The sequence below is a fragment of the Lineus longissimus genome, chromosome 15 (assembly GCF_910592395.1).
Source record: "Lineus longissimus chromosome 15, tnLinLong1.2, whole genome shotgun sequence".
NCBI lineage: Eukaryota > Metazoa > Nemertea > Pilidiophora > Heteronemertea > Lineidae > Lineus > Lineus longissimus.
This window is the reverse complement of record NC_088322.1, coordinates 2,519,086-2,542,997: the sequence shown is the minus strand read 5'-3', so window position 1 is coordinate 2,542,997 and position 23,912 is coordinate 2,519,086. Positions and strand designations below refer to the sequence as shown.

The following is a 23,912-nucleotide window of genomic DNA, read 5'->3' as shown; positions in this document are numbered from 1 at the left end:
TATAGGTTTCGGCAATCGAATCACAAATTTATTCGCTTTATTGGCAGGAAATCCTGCGGGTACGGGTGTATTCGAGGGGCAGACTACGAATCCGACATCGGTCACATTATGCGGGTCCACTCGAGAGGTCATAATTCTAGATGCTCAGCTTTGAGGTGTTCATTATACTAGTTCTAATCACATGGGGCTTTTGCATCAGACCTTTTAGCCGTTTGGAGAAAGAAATTATGAAACAAACAAAAAACCACGAGATAAAGAAGCACATGCTTTTTATTATTCTTTCAAATCACCCTTCGATCTTACAGCGTTGATGAGCCAGCCGTGGACCAGTTGATAGTATAAGTACGCGGCGCGGGATATTTCTAAATGGACAAGAAAACACTCGAGCTTTTGTAACGAGTCACGACAAACGATTTGGAACAAATTCCGGCGAACGTTGCACCTCGATTATTGTACTTTAGTCGACTGCGGCTCGCTTTGAGTTGGACTATACAGAAATATTTCCTTTATCGCCCGGAAAGTACAAAAATCTAGAATATCATCCCCGTCGTGTCGGTCTACACCCCCTAAGACCGGACGTTATCTCCGAATACTCTTTCTAAAACATTGATACAGGGGCTTTCCGGGTCGCATGCCCGACAGAGATGACCGAACGGACACTTTCGTAAGACCTCCGAAATGTTTTTAGGCCTGGCCAGAGTACCAAGTACAGACCGACGACGATGCAGCAACCGGTCGGTAATTTATTTATCTATTTATTTCGTACGAAGTACAAAAGACAGTGAGTTAATAGGGTGCATGTACATGTATATTTGTGCAATTACAGGCGTTATAATAAGAACATAGTTATTACATACAGTTTAATCAAGTCTCATCTGTACACACTACATTTAACATCTGCTCCATCTCTGTTTTACTTAGAATAGAATAATCCCAGCGGTCGCGCATTCTCAATAGGTCCCTAATTACTGGTCCGTTAGGCTCCGTTTCCTCAAATGTCTCCTTCTTTACTGGTAGGTTGTCTATAGTACACTGGAACAAGTCGCATATTTTCAGCAGATTTCGTGATGCACTCGTTCCGCCCAGAAGAGTCAATTCGACACTTATTGAAACTCTCTTGCTTTCACTGTTCATACAGCTTTTAAAGAATCTCGCAAATCTCTTAAAAACCTGGATATCGGACTGTTCATCTCTACAAATAGACGGCAGCAGTATACAATGGGTTCTGCAGGGTAACCTGAATAACTTTCGAATGCAATTTCTCCAAGCAGTGTTGAATCTGCTGAAGGATCGGTGAGAATAGTCCCATAGAGCGCTACCGTACAATGTCATAACATATGATTTAAACAGCCTGTACTTTACTTCGAAATCACAGAAACCGAATAATGATAACAGACAGTTTGTTCGTTTGTACATTTCCGCGATGACATCGTTAATGACGTTATCCTTAACGTCAACGCCAACCATGTGTCCTAGGTGTTTTGTGTGGTCTTGGGCAATAATTCTGCCGTTCCATATAATGAATATCTCCTCGTTTGGCTTCTTTATACCGTAGAAAAGCAAAATGCTCTTTGTGGGATTAAACGTGACATGATACTCCACTGAGAAAGTATCGCATATCTTCAACATTTCCATCAACCCGCTTTTCATTGGAGATAGAATGACAATGTCATCGGCGTAGCCAAAGGCCCCCATAAACACGTGACCAACATGACATCCCAGTTTGGAACATTCCAATCGTTGAAGGAGTACATCCATATATATACAAAAAAGAATTGGGGATAAAACTCCCCCCTGTTTAATCCCGTTTTTAACACTAATTGGCCTGCTCAGTGCGGTTTTCCACTTTACCCGACACCGTTGAGTCGCGTAAAGTCTAGCAAGAAATCTGGCTATAAGTGGACAACACCCTTTCTTTTTGAGTAGATTAAAAAGTTTGATATATTGGACTCTATCGAACGCTTTACTAGCGTCTAGGAACATAGCGTACACATTGGACCCATTCTTTCTGAAATAGTCGATAGTTTGTTGCATGGTAAAGGTGCATTGCGTGGTAGAACCTTTGCTTTTAAAACCGAACTGTAAATCTGATGACTTAAACGTGCCGGGGCACTTCTTAATCACAATGTGGTCGAAAACTTTCCCAAGAATGTTACTCAACGTTATACCCCTATAGTTTTCTGAGTCGCTCAAAGACTTTCTAGTGTTTTTAGGAATAGGAATGATAACTGAGTTTCTGAAAGTTTCAGGGACATATGAGTGCGTTAGCATACCCGTGAGTAATGCAGCCAGAAGTTCATCTAAGTCTGTAGTGCCATGTATTAAATGATCCGAGAAGAGAATTTTATGCCCTTCATGCTTTCCTTTGTTTAAAAGTTTAACCGCACCGCGGACTTCTGCCGGTGTGATCACGTGACTTTTGCAAGCACACTTATTCTGCATACAGCCATTGCCGATGTCTCTGTCCAGTGAATTAATCAACTCATGCATTTCTGCCTGGTCGTACCCCACAGACGAATAAAGTTGTTCATATTTGTCAGCGAAACTCTCAGCTATTGAATGTTCATCATTGGCACCGTCTACTTTGTTTGGAGTTGGTTTCTTGCCTCCCTTTACTTTGTTTACCATTTTCCAGAAATCTTTATCATCGTGTTGTAAATGGGCCTCGGCAATATGCATTTGTCTCTGCGCGACGTTCTGTTGTTTTAGTCCTTTTATAGCTAAGTGATATCTAGCTCGGGTTGTTCTCCTAATATCAGCAACCACTCCGTTTCGCGGACTCCCGGCATCCTTCCACATGGAGTGCCAGAATATTGCACGTTCGCGCACATCTTTAACGTGATCGTTCCACCCTGGAATGCCTCTGTTTTGGGTGTCCTTAGGTCGACCTTGAACAGGTAAACATTCTAAACCTGCGTTAACGCATGCTTTAACAATAGAGTCGTGAACATAGTCGATTTCGGCTTTGTGGTCATTACACATGAAGTTCCGACAACCTGACATCCCGATAGGGAGGTCTATTTCGCCCAACTTATTATCTAGACTTGTCTTATACGCTTGAATATCGGTAGGTGAGACCCTATTCCAGTTCACTACCGGTTCATTTCTCACTGCCGCACCATTGTCCTCATAATCAACGCTTAAATCTGTTGTCAGCTTAATTGGGGAGTGATCTGACAGGTTGTCAACCTCGTGACGTACCTCGCATGTTAAAACGTTCGGAACCATATCCTCAGACACGAAAAAGTGATCAATTTTGGACCGGGCAAAGTTTGCCTTACTTTCAAACGTGTAATCTATATTTGGCCCGCTACTAGCCGAGCTAAGCGACTCGTTACCTATAAAATATTCCAGTATTTGGGTATTTCTACTGAATATACGAAGTCTGTCCACATTATAGTCACCACCGAGAATAATGCTGTTAAAGTTTTCGGTAGCGCATAGTGCGCTCACACTTTGTAATGTTTCTAGGAATTCATCAACTTTATCTTCGCCGGGCATGTACACATTGATTATCAGACATCTGTGATTGGCATGTTCAGCGATGACCGCACATATTCGCTTTGAATCCATTTTTACTGGAATTACCTGAGCCTTGATACTATTATTCCACAGTATAGCAGCGCCCCCATACGGTCTCCCAACGAGTAACTCCGTTTCGTTCATACCGGACATCCCATAACAACAACAGTTATCTAGTTCCCTCTCGAATCTATGAAGCCCGTCGCTGAACTGCCAATGCTCTTGTATCAAAACAAAGTCACACTTGTCTAGTAACTTTTGGATATAGTTCATCCTACCGGCCCCAAGGCCTTGAGAGTTGTAGCTTGTAACTATCAAGTTCATAACAAACGCACAGATCAAAAAGATATTGTTTTTACTGTTATTACTACTTATCATCAACTGGTGGTTGAGTGTTCTTAGGCATCTCTGTTTTTCTGCCCTCCCTTGGAGGTGGAATAAACTTCCGGACACCAACACCCCGAGGCCACACGGAGTCAACGAACAACTTTGCAAGTTGGTCTTTCGGGACAATTACTTTAAACGATTTATATTTAGCATCCTCATGAGAGAGGCAGTTCACACCAAGCGCATTGAAACCATTTTCCGTTAGAAATGTCTCTAGGTCCGCTTCGCTTGTGGCTCTATCGAGCCTGAAGACGAAGAGATCCCTACCAGGCTCTGGAGCCCCCTTGATTGAACACTTGTCAGATGAGTGTTGGCCATACACTACACGTCTTCTTTGCTGCTTTTCTTTTTTCTCAGTTTTCTTATTTTTTACAGTAGTAAATCCTTGAGAATCAACGCTAGTGTTCGAATTCAAAGACGCGTTACTACCCCTTAATTTCGTCACCGTCGGGGGAGCTAACATGTTTTACCTGCCAGGGCCAGGGCCCCCGCCAGGACGCCTGCCCCTACCATGAGCACCTGATCCCCGTCCTAGGGGTGATGATGGAGAACAATATTTCGACTTATTTTTGAGGACATCCGAAAAAGAGTTAACTGTCTTTTCGACATTTTTTGAATTATCTGGTATTTTCCAATCCTCATCGTTCCACGCGTCAATTTTCACATTTGACCAGTCCCCCTTTGCCTTGTCATTCATTAGCTCTCTTAACTCGCTTGAGTTCTGCACTACATTGTTTTGCATGTCGCGAAGTTTGTCCTCCAGATCAGCAATGCGATCAACAATCGAAATGCTACAAGTTTCCTCAGGCTTCGATCTCGGTATTTTTCCAAGAGACAAAGCGGATACGACAATGTCGGGCATTCTCCCTGCCCGGTCTAGTTTATGCAGAGCCGAGATTATATCATTCAAATTAGCCTCACCTTCCGATCGGCCTCCTGTCATACGGCGAGCGATGTTCTTTCCCACCAGTTTTTCAGGAACATTATTCCACAAAGCGTTTTTTGCTGCGAGAATTTGTGCATCTAGGAAGAAGCCCATCACCACTGTCCTTATCTTCTCAACAGTGCCAGACTGCATCGAATATACGATATACGCCAACAACGGATCGCTTATCACATTCCTATGACCCTCCGTGTTGTCACCTCCACTTGCGTCATCTGTCGTGTTTACGTTGCTGGTTAATCCGTCAGTGTCAACATTCGTACCCATTTCGACCTCGGCCGATTGGCTTTGTTCATTCTCAGCTAATCTCACTACTTTGAGGTCTGGACTGGTCGATCCTTCAGCCGGCGAACGCTGATCGCCTTTACATTTACTCCCTGCCTGCCTTGGCGTTTGAAATAAGTCCTCAATTGTCGAAATGCTCACTATCCTTTCCGCCCAAGCGTGACGAACTTGGGATTATGTCCCGTACTACTGCGTTCGATCGAAATACACGTACTGGTATACTTGTGTGTACATATGTACATGCAAAGTTCTTGTGGCCGTTTTCAAGAAAAAAAACGGCCAGCTTTCGGCGACGTTTTACAGGATTGGAACCTGATTCTCACGTCTCTCACCACAGTCTATATTATCTATATGCTGTAACACTCACTTTCTTGATATCGATCAAAGTTCATGCATCTGCATTCCACTTTTTTCCATCAAAAACACTCGAGCTGAATAAATTCGACCGGCGCCGCCATTCGTCATGTCATAAGCGAGGGAGCCGAGGTGCAGGTCTAATTCTTCGCCATTTTCGGGTATCCATGACGGGTCCCGCATGGAGATATTTGCTCTCGAGAATGACTGTCTGAATGTCTGGTTCTACTTTGAATTTTTCATTGCAGACTATAGCGTCCATATCGCCCACAGAAATTAAGTGTGCCTGCTTCGGATAGGCTATAGTGTGTTCGAACACTGACAGGAATAAGATTAGCTTCCTCTAAATCGAAATATACGTAGTCTTTTTCAGCTGACAATTCTTCTCGGATTTTGGTAAGGATGCCATGATACTCGCTCTGAACGTGAGGATCCAATTTGGCCCATTGGGCCAAAGCGTACAAGTATAAGTAATAATCATAAGTAGCACCATTAGCCAATGTTAGTTCACAATTGTAAAGGAACAGATCTCGGGCTGTAGTTTTGCGATCAATCAGAAAGATCTTGGCTGCGTTGCCCCCGGCATGATGAGGGGATATGTCCCGATTTGCAGTAAAATACGCCATCGCTGGTTCTCGAACACGCACACTATACTTGTATTAGAATGCTTGGAAGGGGAGAGGAGTCACATAACAGAAAGTGTATGTCTCAGCTATTCTCCAGCAACGATTCAAACTAGACAATGAATTGAAAGTACACTTTTCTGTCGTCTTTCGCAAGCAATACGTACAGTACATTTAATATTAAAAACCAGTCGAACCGAATCCCTTCTCAGCCCTATCGGTTGGCTCTAAATCACGTCTCTGTTCCCAGAGAGGACTAGCGTAGGGTAAAATCAGGATTTGGGCAATTCTCATTCCCTTCTTCACATAAAACCTTTTGCGAGACGATCGCATCAAAATTCCAATTGTCCCGCGATAATCCATGTCAACGACTGCGTGAAGAACTTCCACTCCTTCGATAAACGCCAGACCGCTCCGACTCATGATCTGAGCATAATATCCTCTCGGAAGTTCCAACGATAAACCGGTACAAATCCGGACATACCGTCTATTCTTCTCCAGGATTGAATCGTTTGCAGCATAGACGTCGTAACCGGCCGATCCCTCTGTCCCGCGACTAGGTAAACGTGCGTCTTCGTTTCGTAGCGTAAATTTCACTACTAGATCAGCGCAACAAGCAATGATGTCAAGCACTTCTCAAGACAAAATTCTTTCGCAGAAAAGACAAAATGCTCAACAGAATGCGCTTTGTTTTCTTATGTTTCTACTCTTTCGAAAACTATTGCTACAAGACTGTTTTTAGACCGAGTTCTCTGTTTACATTTAGTAGGGCAATGTTGACTCCAATTCTGCACAGGGTACTCCCTGTTCTGCCCATTTTGCTATTTCATGGCCGTGGCAATGAAGCGGAGCACACCAGCAAGCTAACACACAGTTTTTCAATGTGTAGGCCAGCCGATCCCTGCCCCCAGCAATCATATAAGCGATGTATCGTTGGATGATGCGCTCACGTTCACAGGGCGTTGTTGCTTGCATCCGAAATGGATTGGCCCAATATTGTGCCGCTCGAAGTTTTAAGACGAGCCGTTTGTCAGCTCGATTCAATTGTTGAAATGCTCGAGATTTACGAACTTTTCTTTTTGTTCCGTTCAGAAAATGTCCCCAAGTCCGGCCGTCGTAATAACAACAAAATATTTCTGCCGATGTAGAAATGTCGGTGGCTCACCAATAGCCAACGCTTGAGATTACCTACATCTTGAACACGCACGATTCGGACACTTCCGTAACCGCTTGCCATAGACATGATAGGTTCGACAGTCAAAGAGCAATGGAATTTTAAAGGTCTAGTTTAGAAAAGAGAATTATCACAACGGAGCTTTCTAAGTTCTCTGACTGTGTTTAATAGGGTAACATCGACTCTAATTCGGGTGAAGATGACGGTCCCTTTCGTGCCCACTTAATCAATATACGGCCATGGCATAAGAAACTGGTGCAATTACAAGCGAGGACACAGTTTTCTAACGTACAAGCCAGTCGATCTCTACCCCTAGAGCCCATGAAGGAGATGAATTTCCTGACGACCCGATGTTGTTCTCGATTCGTAGCTGCTCGCGTTCGATACGGGTTAAGCCAAAATTTGTTGGCCCGGAGCTTGATGATAAGGCGTTTATCATTTCGATTCAGTCGTTGAAAGGCCTGTGAACCATAAACTACTCCTTTCGATCCGTACAGGAATGGAGCAAGATCTGCACGACGCAATAAAAACAAGAGATTTCGTCCAATGTAGATATGACGGTGGCTTACCGTTAACCATCGCTTGAGATCCTCTATATCTCGAATGTGAATCATTCGGATGTGCCCCTCGTCAGCCGTAGACATGTTAAATTATGCGGTGCAATAAATGACTCCTAAAGAAATTTACAGTGATTTTGATACCACAACTCGAATCTGCTGCGGATACGAATAACCGACCGTAAACTCGACAGGGCCAAGGCGCCATCGCAACACATCCAGACGGGTTCATAGCCGGAGGCGAGCAAATGATTCCGTCCAGAATCAGCCGCGAACGGGTTCTCGGCGTAAAGCGTGTCTTATTCACCGCGGTCAAACGCACCGCACACACGCGCAGATATACCAATAACCGACCGTAAACTCGACATGGCCAAGGCGCCATCGCAACACATCCAGACGGGTTCATAGCCGGAGGCGAGCAAATGATTCCGTCCAGAATCAGTCGCGAACGGTTTCTCGGCGTGAAGCGTGTCTTATTCACAGCGGTCAAACGCATCGCACACACGCGCAGATATACCAATAACCGACCGTAAACTCGACAGCGCCAAGGCGCCATCGCAACACATCCAGACGGGTTCATAGCCGGAGGCGAGCAAATGATTTCGTCCAGAATCAGTCGCGAACGGTTTCTCGGCGTGAAGCGTGTCTTATTCACCGCGGTCAAATAACCGACCGTAAACTCGACATGGCCAAGGCGCCATCGCAACACATCCAGACGGGTTCATAGCCGGAGGCGAGCAAATGATTTCGTCCAGAATCAGTCGCGAACGGTTTCTCGGCGTGAAGCGTGTCTTATTCACAGCGGTCAAACGCATCGCACACACACGCAGATATACCAATAACCCACCGTAAACTCAACAGGGCCAAGGCGTCATCGCAACACATCCAGACGGGTTCATAGCCGGAGGCGAGCAAATGATCCCGTCCAGAATCAGTCGCGAACGGTTTCTCGGCGTGAAGCGTGTCTTATTCACAGCGGTCAAACGCACCATGCACACAGATCAAGCTTAGAGTAGCAGGTTACTTTAGTGGTTGGAATCTCTGTTCACGTGCAAATCAACAAAGTTTGATAAGCGGTTCAAATATTTCATTATCACAATCAACAATTTCCAGCAGCAGTTCTGTCTCATCTTGATAGATACTCCGCTTGATGCTATTTATGAGTCAAACGTATTTGTGATCAGTAAAAACAAACAAAAATCCAGCACACAAAACAAAGGTCTTTATTCATTCTTTTTGAGACAAAGAATATAGCATTATCTATAAAGGTACATGTGTCTTCTATTTTGCGCTCAAAATGAAAAACTACATTGTGCATGAACAATTGGAGAAGGAAAGTGAACATCAAGCAAATAAAACAGAAACAGTATGTACATGTATCTTAGGAAGCTTGAAAAATAAGTAAAACGCTTCTGAGACTGGACTAAATCTTGTCCAATAAATTGTAAAGTGTCTCGATCGAAATTTAGCTCGGTTGGTTTGATCTTGCATCGGGAAGAAGAAGATGATCATAAGCTACAGCGAATATATTTTACATTTTACTTCACTAATGAACAACAAGAAGATTGTGAAGATCGAACGCTTGTCTTTTGAACATCCGGATGATTATTACTGATACAAGTCTAACTATACTAGTATATTCATTTGGCTCATTTCAACTTTTATATACTACCATAATTATGAGTAGGCCTTGTGCACAATGCAAGGTATACTCCAGTTTTGGTGATATACATGTAAATCTGGTTCTGAATAGAAAATGAATATACCTGTAGGATCGATGGTTGCTCGCGAAGCTTGGGAGTATATTCAATGCGAGTTAAAAATAACTTCGTGTGACAGAAAGTTGTGTGACAATCGGCACTACCATGTTCCAACTTGGGCCTTTGTTAAGATTTCTTAGCATCCGATCAAGCAGTCTTAACAAGATTCGTGAAACTTGAGAATGATTACGACTATTAATATATTGTGAAGAGGCTATTTAGTCAGTGTTGGTGCAAGAGTTTCACATCTAGACCCAATTCTACTAACAAGCATATACCCATGGAGCGGGCAAAGTTGAAATGTAATATACATTAGTTAAATGGGCACGATGATTGAACTACATTAAATTTCTAACGTTACTGAAGTTTTATTAAAGGTTAAACACGAAATGAACTGCATTTAGGGACTTTTTGCTGCTATCTACATGCAACCCCCAATAGATTGATTGGAGTACGCTATTTTGCACAATGCATTGAGACCAGTGACAGCAGGTCCTGTTCCAAATAAGGGCCTCACATATTAGGCATATCACATACCCACTCCCGTACCCAATGCCACTGTCGGACCAAAGCCAGGCGCATGGAGAGATGCAGAACGCAATTCAAACTGACAACATCAATCAGTAAAGAATAAATCAAAGAGCAAGCGCTGGCCACTGTACATATTTTGTCCATCCTGGCATAACTGTTTATTGATACCCTGACTGCATGTTCCGGTAGGCCACCCTGCAGAATTTGCCTTATCACTCCGGTCAGTTTTTCTCGAATAGAACTAAAATAGAACAGGCTAATCATTAATCTCCCTGCTAATACCCTGCACCATGGAACAGGTTGTATAGCACTACATACGTGCTGGAAGCTAATACTGATGTGGCAGGGAGAATATGCGTGAAGTTTGTGTAGCATATACCCATGGAGCGGGCAAAGTTGAAATGTAATATACATTAGTTAAATGGGCACGATGATTGAGCTACATTAAGTTTCTAACGTTACTGAAGTTTTATTAAAGGTTAAACACGAAATTAACTGCATTTAGGGACTTATTGCTGCTATCTACATGCAACCCCTAATAGATTGATTGGAGTACGCTATTTTGCACAATGCATTGAGACCAGTGACAGCAGGTCCTGTTCCAAATAAGGCCCCCACATATTAGGCATATCACCTACCCACTCCCGTACCCAATGCCACTGTCGGACCAAAGCCAGGCGCATGGAGAGATGCAGAACGCAATTCAAACTGACAACATCAGTCAGTAAAGAATAAATCAAAGAGCAAGCGCTGGCCACTGTACATATTTTGTCCATCCTGGCATAACTGTTTATTGATACCCTGACTGCATGTTCCGGTAGGCCACTCTGCAGAATTTGCCTTATCACTCAGGTCAGTGTTTCTCGAATAGAACTAAAATAGAACAGGCTAATCATTAATCTCCCTGCTAATACCCTGCACCATGGACCAGGTTGTATAGCACTACATACGTGCTGGAAGCTAATACTGATGTGGCAGGGAGAAAATGCGTGAAGTTTGTGTATGCTTTTGAGAATGAGCGGAGCTCTCCAGTCGACGTGCTCTCTGAAAAGTTGTTATTTATTCCAAAACCACCAAGATATTCGACGTATGACACCCTCAGTGACACTCTTACTTATGATCCACACCTACGAAACCAAAAGTTGCAAAAATTCGAGGCATTTTCGAGGCCCAATTTTGAAACAAAAATCGCCTCCTATTTAGCGGCCACAACGCGCATTATAGTATAGATGTACGCCGTTCTATACAGGTACCCTTCAAGCAGCGTCTCCACGGTATATTACGCGAACTAGTTCTTTCTACATGATATTTTGATCTGTTTATTGAAACTTCTTGACGATCTGCTTCAATTTCAAATTAGTTCGAGTGTTAAAAAAATGCAAAACTTGGTCGTATTGTCTGACTGCACGTTTTTCACGTCGAAAGCGAACAAGTTTATCGTACTTTTCTATAACACTTACATTTTTGTTGACAGGCCAGGCAAAATCTCTTGCTCTGTAGGGATAACTCGACTCCAATTCGAACGCGACCGGAGACGAGTTATCTAATTGTCAATTCGTACATGTACTTTTGGTTTTGCCCTTCTGGCGTTTGCCTCCAGTTGTAGGTACTTTGACCGGCCGAGTTGGTTTTCGAACACATTGAGAGGTGCTGGATAAATTGTCCTCACAACTTGAACGGGAGGAGCCTAGGTTTTTTTCGAATATTTTTTCTTGCGCTCGGCGCAATTCTTCTTCGGTTTGCGGGAAAATGTATTGAATTTCTGATGGTAAGCCCTCCTAAACAGCTCTTTACCTAAAGATTTGTCGTTTTGTTTGAACTGGCATTTCCGCTCGGCACAGCCAAAGCACTCACCCTTCCCTTCCCCAGAGAACCATCTCTCTGCTTTGACAATGGGTCTATAAAGGTTTACGGAGTCTTTTCTTAGCTTTAGGACCTCCTTTTCGAAAGCGGAGTTATCGGGCTTGATATATTTCAAGTCTTCTTCCACGCGCTCAACAAACCGTTCCGCCGTATCGCAGAAACTTGTCACTAACCTGCGAGCATCGGACACAGATTTGCGGATGTTTTTTCCTACTTCCAGCTCAGCAAGTTGTAACTGCTTTCTGTGCGTCAGGACATCAGCCCTGAGAAGGCGTTTCGCGTATTCATTGACGCGTGAAAAGACTTGCCGTTGGTTTTTTTTACTCCACACAGACTTCGAGAAACAGATCAAAACCCCAGGTAAAGAAATTTTCGAATAGCTTTCGCTGCCTAGGGTTGTTCTTGAAGGGAGTAGCTAAGTGTGAAAAAATGTAATCAAAAAATGATGCTAAATTTCGCTCCGGTAAAGTGAGCGAACTCACGTCCATCCGGCGCTGCAACCGTCGCCAGAAAAGCCCGAGAGATTGAGGATCATCCTCATCATCGACTGATGCAGCTATGAGCATCGCGCGACATTCAGGGGGGTTGACTTCAACATCTGTACGCAATTCGTTTTCCTCGGACGCATCCGGATCGATTTGCATTCAACTGTTTTCGCCGGAAGACACCTGATACATGTATCCGCGTCCTTTATCTTCAACAAGATTCTTCGTCTTTTTCTTCTTCTTTCCCCTTTTCTCTTTGACGAGCTGAAACAAAAGAACAAACAAATAAAAATCTTGACTTTGATCGTGTGGTCGCACTCGAAATGTTTCTTTTTTACATGCATTATCTCCCGATATTTTTTTAATACGGCCCTTGGCTGAAAAATCGAGATTGAAATTAAAACGGACAGAACGACAAAGGTCTAAAAAAGTATCAATCAGACTTGTGTATCCAAAACCATCAGGACGTGCAAAGACAAGCGATGGATCTTCACCTTATTTCTGTTGGTCTCCTGTCCAGTGAATTAAAATACAAAATGTATCAACTTTAGGGAAAGGACAAGCGATGGATCTTTTCAATCTTTCTGTTGTTCATCTGTCTAGAAAAAGGCAAAATGTATCAACGGTACCTCATGATTATCTTCTACTTCTTCCCGGTGAGGTGTAGGCGAATCTGGAAGAACTGTTTTCGGGGCTGCGTGATCATTAGAGAGGTTGCGGACCGTCCCCACTCCCACTCCCACTCCGAGGTGATTCCGTTTTGGCGTATTACGTCATCACTTCACGAGGGATTTCCCCGTCTTGCTCCATGAACTCGGACGATTTTACGAGTTGGAGGCCGCGAACTCGTAAGTGTTCTCCCACTTGCATTATCTTACCTTTTAGACATCTAAATCAAGTGACAATGAAGAAGCAATATCCCTTACACACTGTTCTAGCACGTCACCTAAGTTGTAACAAGATTTTTTGTGTAAAAGACGTAGAAAACTTGTTGTTTTTGAAGTGTTCAAAATTGTGTAGAACGGCCGTGTACTGACTGTGCGTGATATTGGAGGACAGGAAGACTCGCACGTCGTAGGCCTGTCGCCCCAAAATATAGTTTTATGAATGAAACTCTGTTCCCCTCTGTACTTTTTGGATCTAGTTATCTTAGGACTGAAGTAATTCGTAGTTTTACAATAGAAATACGCACATGTTACAGAGGAAACGGCTTTTTACTAGCTGTAAATCACCAAAGTTGTAGAATATTTCGTCTGCTTTATTTACTTTTTTTCTCGTACGTCGTTAATTTGGTTGATTTCCAGTTTGGCCGTGTGACTCGCAAGCTGGCCGAATGACGTCTCCCAACTCGGTTCCCGTTGGTGCGCGCAACCTACTTTTCGACGTCACGAGTTCCGAGAACGACTCGAGTTGAACTCGGAGTGGGAGTGGGAGTCGGGACGGTTCGCAACCTCTCTATTGTCTGCATCATCGACCTCTTCGGCAAGCAGGAGATGACGTTCAGGAGGATCGACTTCAACACCTTCGGACACCGCGCGTATGTCCCCAACAAAATGCTCTCCTTCATGATTCTTTTTCCTCTTTTTCTTCCTCTTTTTTGTAGTGGCCAGCTGAAACAATATCATATACATGTATATATTTCAGAGATAATATATCGAGAGCCGTCGCACTCGAAGTTCCTTTCTATTATCGCCAGATAAATTGTATAGGGCTGTTTGCTGAAAAATTTAAATCAAAATTAAAATGCACAATGCAAATGCTTAATGCAAAATGCGAAGAATATTTGAAAAAAAAAAAAAAAATGGGACGGAGCTTTTCATCTGAGAAGTATAATCCGACTTGTACATCACTCCGGACGGTGCAAAAGACAAGCGATGGGTCTTTTCGTTGTTCACCTGCTCAATGAATTGAATTGCAAAATGTATCAACGGTACCTCATGATTATCTTCTCCTTCTTCCCGGTGAGGTGTAGGCGAATCTGGAAGGACTGTCTGCGGGGCTGCGTGAGCATTGTCTGCATCATAGACCTGTTCGGCAAGCAGAGGACGACGTTCAGGATGGTGCTCCTCGCGTCTCGCACGCTTATGGGAATCTCTTCCTTCATGATTCTTTTTCCTCTTTTTCTTTCTCTTTTTGTAGTGGCCAGCTGAAACTAGAACAAATTTATTTCAGAGATAATATATCGAGAGCCGTCACACTCGATGTTAGTCCTTTCTATAATCCCCTGATAAGGGTGCTGGCTGAAACGAAGTGTCGAGAAGGACAACAATGCATATATATATAGATACGCACACGCCTAATTTCAGAGACTAAGCTTACCATCTCAGAAACAGATAATCAGATTTTATATGTCAACAATAAGCATCCTGGCGAGCAAAAAACAATGAGCGATGGATCTTCACAATTTTCCTATTGTTCACTAGTGAAGTAAATAAATATATTTACTGTACCTCATAATTATCCTCTTCTTCCCGATGCAAAACAGTTGTTTTTGCTATGGGTGACAGACACATCATCGGCCTGGTTTGCTCTGCAAGAACTCTGTCCGAACTCACAGCATGCGGTAAAACTCTAAACGCGAATCCCGTGGCCGCACATGAGAATTTCTCCGCCTCTGAATCCAAAAAGTTTAACACCACTCTTAACCACCTAAAACAGTCTTGGGCTGGACGTTCATCTGTGTTTGAATTTGCTGAGGTAGCGAGAGCGTTATAAGCGTCCATACTGAATTGCACAAGATCAAGAAAGACACCACTTGTAGACTCTTTTGTTGAAAAAACCTGAGCTAGAGCAGGTGTTTTGAGTAATTGGTGTGCAAATTTAGCCAGTATGCTGTTAAAATGTAAGTCTGGTTGATTCACCAGTCCAGAGCACACAGCCGGAACAAATGCCATCGTTAAGTCAAGAAGATCTTCCTTCAAAAAATATGTGATGTAAATAACATCTAACGATGAGTTAGATGCATCGTCTCCTAGATAATACTTTACATCCTCGGGTAAGTCGGTTTTACCAACACTCAAAGCAATGCGCAGTCCTGTATATTTTGCAACAGTATCTACAAAACGTGAACTAAAAGCGGGTGAAAACAGGGAATATGAACTGGTGAGTGTCTGCAATGGTACCATCAAATCTAAACTGTCTGTTTTAATTGCACCACCAGAACATTCTATGGAGAAACTTGAGAAAAAATTACAAAAGTCTACGTCAAACGTAGCAGATTGGACTATAATTCGTTTAGGTATCATCTTGAGATTGTTCGCTTGAGATGACAGTATAGCGACTGCGCAATGAATTCAATTGCCTAGGAGTCGGGTCCGAGACTTTGAAGAAATATTCAGCTTGGTGATCTGAAAAATATTCACAAAATTTTACAAAGTGTTCTGAAATCAGCCAGATCAAACTGAATCCTGAGCTGTTTATCGTGCCCTTCAAAGAGTCATTATTAAAAAAACGAATACAGGCGTTTATCGGTTTCTTTCTGCTGGGGATCTGTTGACTGAAGTAAAATCCTCGACACAAATTTTCGAGTTCAAAACCATGCCATAGTTTAATTCGCACAAAAATACCAGTTTCTGCAGAAAAATCAGAGAAATAGTCTTGCACAGCAAGAAGTATATGGTTCAAAGGAGACTTCACAAAAAGGCGTACCAATTCTCGAAGTTTTAATCCGGAATTAGTCGGTGAGAAAACCACCGCACCTTGAAGTAGTTTGAAAACGGCGTTTTCCGCACAGAAATTATCTCGGTGAGCTTTGGAGAAAAAACGAATTAACTTCGCATCAAGATACGCAAGAATCCGATGAAATCTCTCGTTTCGTAACCAATACTGTGAATTTTTCGAAAAATATATATTAACGAAGAGCCTTTTAGATACAGCTATGGTAAAATCCTCATACCGTTTCGTAGTCCACCCGCGAGGGGTAAGATTAACACGTGCCGTTTTCTTACTGTTAAATACCTTTTTTAGGCCAATACACACTTTCCTTTTAAGTCGTGGTGGCCGAAACTGAAAAACTACCTGGCCAAAGTCACATTTTAAATACGGCTTGACGAGCGAAAAACGCATCTGCCAGATGTAATTATTGAACTCTGTGAACGGCTGCCTTCGTCTCCCTCAATGCAGTACTTACATATCAAATCACTCCGTATTCAAAAAGGCAATTTCACTGAAACGAAAAAAACAACAAAATAAGTCTCCCATCAGAACAGAAATCATAAGTAATCACTGGCCTTATGTTCTATTAGTTTAAACATAACTCTCTAAGCAGGAGTTGTTTACACAAGACTAAAAACAAACTACTCAAAAGAAACATACTACTTAAAATAAACAAGACTCATTGCCGTGCGTGTGCGAGATCAGTTATAGTAAGTGCGGAGAGCAATTAACAGTGAGTGTTGCCATCTTTAGATATATTTCGCAATGAATTGGTTCCATGTGGTAGATGTTCTTTTGTTTCCCGCTTATTGGTAATCATCATTTGGAAATAGAAAGATAAGACCCTTTTCATGAGAGAGAAACGTAAAGACTTACCAAATTTCGTTTATCTCGTCCAATAATCCACAGATCCATGTCGCTACCTTTATATCAGTTCTTCAAAAACAACTACATTTGGATCATCACATCCAGCCAGATTTAAGACAAGGGTAAAAATTATTCCAACTTTAAAAGTGCGGAAAAAAGATAGTCGATCCTCCTGAACGTCTAGCGCCGTTAGCCGCATCGAGTAAAATGGGCTGTTGGGGCGTTGATGATATATCTTGACCTACGGTCACAGGAGATTTTTCTGTGACGTCGTCAAAAATACCGACCATCATTGGTTCAGAGCGCCTAAAACCTCTTGCCAAATGTCATAATTTGAATCCCGGGGTCTACCTAGGGACTTGGCGAGAGTGCAAAAATATAAGATACAGGTATAAAAACAGGAAATACGATTCTCTTGTTTTCAGGTAAATTGAAACTCTTGAACGGAACAAAAACAGACTTCATAATCACCAGTTCCGGAATAACAAGTAATGATACGGTCGTTAACATCAAATATTGATGGATCACAGACCAACAAACTGCGTCGTTAGCTTCGTTCGCTTTAAGACCAACGCGTTTCCAATATACAAGATGGAGATATGCCAAATGGGCCAACTCGTTATTGCGTTTGCTGACTTTACTGAGCGTTTCTTTCGGAGGCTTACCTGGTCATATTCAAAGCAGTCCTTTCTGCTGTGGTATTCTGAAACTTAAAACAGATGAAATCCCCCACATGCGAAAGAGCAGTTGGCAGGGAGAGTAGCAGCCTTCCTAAAAAAAAAAAGATATCGCAGGGATCCCAACATTCCGTGTCATAAACCAGGATATACGCTGTAGTTCCGTTTGCTGATGATTTCTTGGTGATTTTAAACAAACACATTTTAAATGCAAACGCTAATTTTCGTTGCGTTTCCATTTTCCGTTGCGAAGCAAATGAAACGGTTATGCATTATCCTGGCACAACCATCGCTATTTTGTCGGTCACTGACAGGCCAGATCCCAAAGTATCTGCAACTGATATAACGAGTGGTGCAGACACTATTAACCTACATAGATGTGTTAACGAAGAAGAGCAGTTTAGAAAAATTCTTGACCGCTATGAAGAAGACCCCGATAGCGTAGATAAAGCCCTGTTTCCAGCATTGGACTGGACACCACCATCCCGACTAGACGCATGTCAGGGCACTTACATTGGAATGGCCGAGACGGGGTCAGTCGTTCTCCGCGAGAGGGCGTTCTTTACAAATTAACGACGATTTCTCTTGCGTTTGGACACTGTCTTGTCGTTGCTTTTCGTGCTTTTGCCGCCGTTATACTAGTTTGTGCCTTTTCATTTTATTTGTTCCGAAATACTAGCGTTGGGATTGCTATTCGCCATCATGTAATCGGTAAATATTATTGCTTTACGGTCTGGATGATTTAGGGAAAAGTACAGTAGAAGACGAACAAGTTTTTTTCGTTGATTCTGTGAGAAAAAGACGCTAACGGGCTTTATACAACGCTTACCCGTAGGCGTACCGGTGTGCGTTTGCATTATCATATCATTCATGCAATCGATGCATGGCGTGTGTGTTATTGACACTGTCAAGTGTGTGATGCAGATTTGAGACTACAGTATAGGCGCTCAGGCTACAGGCTACATCATGTCTGTGTTAGCCTAGTGCATGTCACTCGTCTCAGCTAGTCTTACTCTGTGGCTGTTAATTGGGTGTGCATTAATCATGATATTAGTGAGGTTTCGCAACCACCCGGTTAGGCCCTACGACGACGTTTATCTATTGTGTGAGTTCACCCGAACAATAGATAAACGTCGTCGTAGGGCCTAACCGGGTGGTTTCGAAACCTCACTATTGTATTTAACAACACGTCGTGGAGTGCATACTATATATCGGTACTAGGCCTAGGTCTATATCACCACTTAGGGAATAGACGAATTTGAAGAAGACGGAATCGGTGCCAAAACAAATCGAATGCGCACACTCGGAATACGTCAGAAGGCCTAGTAAGCCGACTTCGGACAATGCCTAGAGAGACAATACAGACATGGCGATCCTTTGTTCAAGGGTCAATGCAAACTTCTTCGAATTTGTCTATCAACGTAATGACGTAACTGGTGAAATAACGAGGAGTAGTGGTGAAACAATATTGCGCAATGTTATTTTGGTAGAAGGTTGTGGCAATGAAGGGACTGTGTGCATGTGTTCCGCGCAATTTGCCGATCTGCGCTATCTCAAAGAGGTTGAATAGCGCCTCCAGAAGCAAGCAACAGCGCCACCCGTAGCAGAAATAAGCACTGCTTAGTGACGTCATGGTTTCCATATACGGCATCTCATTTGCATATTTTTACAACCTTATTTACTACGAGTTATAAATATGCCAGTAGCACGTGTATCATGCCGGGCGGCGCTGTCAGGTGTTTCCACTATGGGTTACATAATCGGCTACAAAGAGGCCAGTGTTCTATAATAGTAAATGAAGTTAGCAATGATAGCGAAAGAATGTTAGTGTATGTTACGCAGTCAGTAGCGATAGTAGTGAGTTGGAGAGAGGAGAAAATGGAAAATGGAGAGAATGGTAGTATGGATTTCGAGTCGCCGGTGGATTATGGGCCGGTGGAGAGCGAGGCCTCTGATCCGAACAGTACAGAAGAAATGGAGCAGCATATTATCCAAGACTTGTTTGACAACCGTGACGACTCAAGATATTTGCCAGAATTGCCGGTGTAATGTTTTTGAGTGTTTCTGTTTTTGAGTGTTTCCCCTCATTGTTTGGGAACGCTCAAAAATAGATTGACGAGTTTTTCTGTGTATCCCCCCTATTGAAAAGTCATGGTCTCTCTAGCTGCCTATTGTTTGGAAACACTGAAACATGGGGAACAACCACAGATGTTACACCGGCAATGAACATGAGTGAAGAGGAGATGGGGCCATTCCAGCCAAGTGACCTGTCACTGCTCATGGCGAATGTCGAAGCCTCTAGAGACGCTGGTCTCGTCAGTACGCCAACGGCATTGAAGTGTCCCCGAAGGGTGGTGCAGACGCCAAGACGTGAGACTAACACCGGCGCGGTGACAGCTGTAGCAGATGGAGCCACGCCACTAACATTTTTCAAGCATCCGAGTGGTACCTTACAGATCCGCAAGGGGCGCGTTACCGAAAATGTTGCAAAAATCAATAACGTGATCGTAAATATTGTCATATTTTTCAAGATGAGAGTATGTAAATGATACGCAAAGGGTAAACCAATTAAAGGCCAGTATCTATTGAACCTTACAAGTAATTTGGGGGCCTTGAAACTCCTTATATCTATCAATGAAACCTTATTCCCGCCTACGGTTTTGACCGGGCCGTCCAAAACTCCCCATTTTTTGGCGGGCCCTTCCCTTTAAGATCGCGCTGCGCGTTTTACCGATCCTATGATTGCGCGGCCATCTCGAGATCGCGCAAGGCGGTTTAGGCCTATGCTGTGCTGGTCGTTAGATTGTGCCGCGCGGACTTCTCTCTGTAGGTCCTGGAGTGTATCCAAATATTCCTATGAGTATTCTTATGAGTGAATATATTATGACGATTCTAATATAATTTGCATAGGTCGTGGTCGTCGGTCATGATATGGGTGGCTGTCTCATCAAAAATTTTGTGGATATTGGAATCGACCTGCTACTACAGTTTGAACATCTTTATTGACACCCTTCCCTTGGGACTGAGAAATGGGCTACTCATACTGTCCTTGAATTCAGAGGTGTCCTAATTCAATGCCAAAAAGTGTGCATTGTGTCATTCTAGTATTCAAATATTCATGATTCGGAACAAAATTTTATTGCTATATTTTATATTATTTCCAACTATAAGCACCCCATAGATGGGTAGGTAGTGTTGTAGCAAAAATTGAATATTGCCGTGAATAATAATAAGAAAAAACCACCACCGAATCGACATGGAATGACCATAAACTCGGATCCAAAAAAGCGCAGATCCTAAAAATGCGCAGGACCGGCCTTGCGCGATCTCGAGATGGCTGCGCAATCATTGGATCGATAAAACGCGCAACGCAATCTTAAGATAGCGCCGATCGGTAATTAGCGCGGAACACATGCACTTGAGGGAGTGTGTTCATCCAGATAGGCCTGTTTGAAGAAGAGGAATCGGCTCCAAAACAATTTAAACAATGAGTGCGCACACTCAGAACACGTTACTCGTCAGAAGGCCTTAGCTGACTTTGGACAATGCCTAGAGACACCACGATCTGGTCAGCACCAAAACAAACTTCTTCGAATTCGTCTATTTATAGGACCTTTGCATCATTTCCAGATAATGCCGGCACCACCTAGGGTCGCCAAAACAAACCATGTTTACAATAGATCTTCACAGAAAAGGATGCACCTTGGCTCGAGACCACATTCGAAAGTCGGTCAGCCGGTAGCATATGTGTGGACAGCATAATGCACTGTCAAGATGTTTTACCAAATACAATTTTTTAAAGGATATTTGATTGACGGGACGCAATAGCATCGGTCAGCATCGGCCAGCATCACCATGTCAATGACGGCATGAAAGAGGCTCGGCATCTCCAGCACATATTTCTTTTTGTTTTGTAGATTATGATTGCATTGGGTTACAAAATCTTGGTAACTCAATTTTTAAATGTGGCATTGCAGGCCCTCCGTGCCACCCCTGGGGTTTTTAATGCCACTCGTGCACACACTCAGTGTTTTGAAGAATGTAAAATCCGTAAGTATACTAAAATTTTAATACAGCCTTTTATTTTACAATACAATACGGTTACTACTGTTGTCCATTCATGATAAATTATTTGTCCGCATCGTTTTTGGGCTGTGGATAATGGAGTGTAAACGAGTGGACTGGATGGTCAAACTTTTTCAATACAAATTTTTGATTTAATTGATCTGTTATCGCTTGGAATTGAAAGTCATGGCATCGGTCGTTTTTTTAAAAAAAAACTGCTTGTCATTTTTATGGCATGTGATATTTGACCCTTTATATCCTAACCGGCCGATGTCCGGCCACTTATTTTTGTCTAGTTTCCTGGCCTAGCTGCCTGCCAGTACGTACCTAATTTCAAGCAACACCATCGCCATCATGAAACTAAGGCTGGTTTTCGGGCGGTTTAGGGGTATGCAATATACTTGTTTTCATCCGTTTGATGAAATAATACTAGTGAAATTAATTAGCTGTCTTGTACATGGGGGGGGGGGGGGGGCATTTGGAGGTCGTTTGGGGTGAAAATTGCTGAAATACTGGGAAACACAAAAAAAAAATCAAGGATAAAAGAGTTAAAACAGAATAAAATCTTTTTTTCATCTGACTCTGAGTTGGGCTTTGTGCTGGGTCAAACTTCTTTTCTTAAAATTCATACATGTATGATGTATGAAGTTCACCTTCATACACACGCTCAGCTCCTGCATCATTCAGTCCATAAAGCTTTTTACTTCTCGTGCTACATGTATGTAAAGGCAAAAAAGGTTTGACTGTCATTGTCTGCACTTAGACAGCCGCAGAAACGTTTCTTATGTCTTTATGATGAATATGATTGTCAAAATGTTTTCAAAGGATTCAAATTGTTATTTTTTTGCAGAGTGTGTGATAAACATGTGTAAAGAAATATTTTGTAAGAAGCCAGAAGAGCTTTACAACAATCTTGGACTGGGAGGTAAGAAACATGCAATTTTTAAATTGCCTTTTAACCATTCATGTCTTCTCCATCAGTTCATCTTCCGACTTCGTCATGGATAATTTGCCAGAGGTGGGTCGGAAATTTGACAAATGGTCAGCCTTATTGATGGTATCTCTCCATGAAAGTATAGCACATGACAGGCGAGAAACTTGAAGCGAATTGGGTTAAACTGACCGGCTGCAACCAAATACAGTGCCTAGAGATGATTTTGAATCACTTCATGCATTGTCCTGTGGATAGTCATGAAACAATAAAAGACCTACGTACAGAGATGGGTACATTTTCAGGCATATGGAATAATTTGTGCTCAGAGGAACGCAGTGGCACAACGTTTGAGTATCAACATTGTGATCGGGAGGTCCTGGGTTCGATACCCGGCATGTGCCACTTTGTAACTCTTACCTTCTGGATAGGCTGGGTAATGAAAGCTCTTTCAAAGCGCCATATAAAACTCCTTGTTATTATCGTTATTTGGGTAAAATGTGTTGGGAAACACGAAAATATGTCACTTGATTGTCCACTGCATTCTTATTATATACTTAATTTGTTATCAAAGTAAAGCATTATCATCACATCATAGATGAAATTTCATAATTTGATTTTCCAGGCTATGATTTGTTTAGTACAACAATGCGAGGGACTTAACAAAATTGAGGCGGAAATGTTCTTGAGGCAGTGTCGGTGCATGGAAGAAACGGAAACATTGGATTAAGGATTTATTTCATAGTGAATTACACAATCACAAATGGATTACACACGCTCTGGATTAGACTAGTTCCTGCTGCAACTGACATTTTTGCAGGTACCCACTCGTAGGCGATTCCTTGATGTCTTCCTTGGATTTTACATGATATTATGTCACTTTCGCCAACATCGGGTTTTGGCGCCAATACGTTTGTTCCGAGAACGGTTGATTTAAATGCCGAATGTGGTCAGTTTTAATTTATATCGCAATTTTAGATGCTTTCTGCTGAATCTTCTACTACTACTGTTTTTACTGGGGTTTCATCGATGTTTTTTGGTGGAGTGTGACTCTCAAGTAATAGGCAGCTTGTTATGCCCCCGCCAATGCGTAAAGCATTGCGGAAGCATTATGTTTTACCGATGTCCATCAGCCGGTAGGCATCAGGCGTCTGTAAACTTTTCGTTTCCGCTCATTTTAACGAGAACGCTTTGAGTAATAACCATGTAACGTTTTATGTGGGTAGAAAAAGAT

The 23,912-nt window shown here is 42.6% G+C and overlaps 1 protein-coding gene across 1 annotated transcript; it reads right to left on the bottom strand.

Moving 5' to 3' along the window:
* Positions 1-9,104: 9,104 nt before the first annotated feature.
* Positions 9,105-17,188, bottom strand: LOC135499572 (uncharacterized). The gene is made up of 6 exons (XM_064790429.1): positions 17,015-17,188; positions 16,614-16,649; positions 14,935-15,831; positions 14,419-14,636; positions 13,114-14,094; positions 9,105-12,748 (listed from the first exon to the last, which is right to left on the bottom strand). Exons 3-5 carry the CDS (start codon positions 15,727-15,729, stop codon positions 13,857-13,859), a joined length of 1,251 nt encoding a protein of 416 aa, XP_064646499.1. The 5' UTR covers positions 15,730-15,831; positions 16,614-16,649; positions 17,015-17,188; the 3' UTR covers positions 9,105-12,748; positions 13,114-13,856.
* Between the last annotated feature and the right edge of the window lie 6,724 nt (positions 17,189-23,912).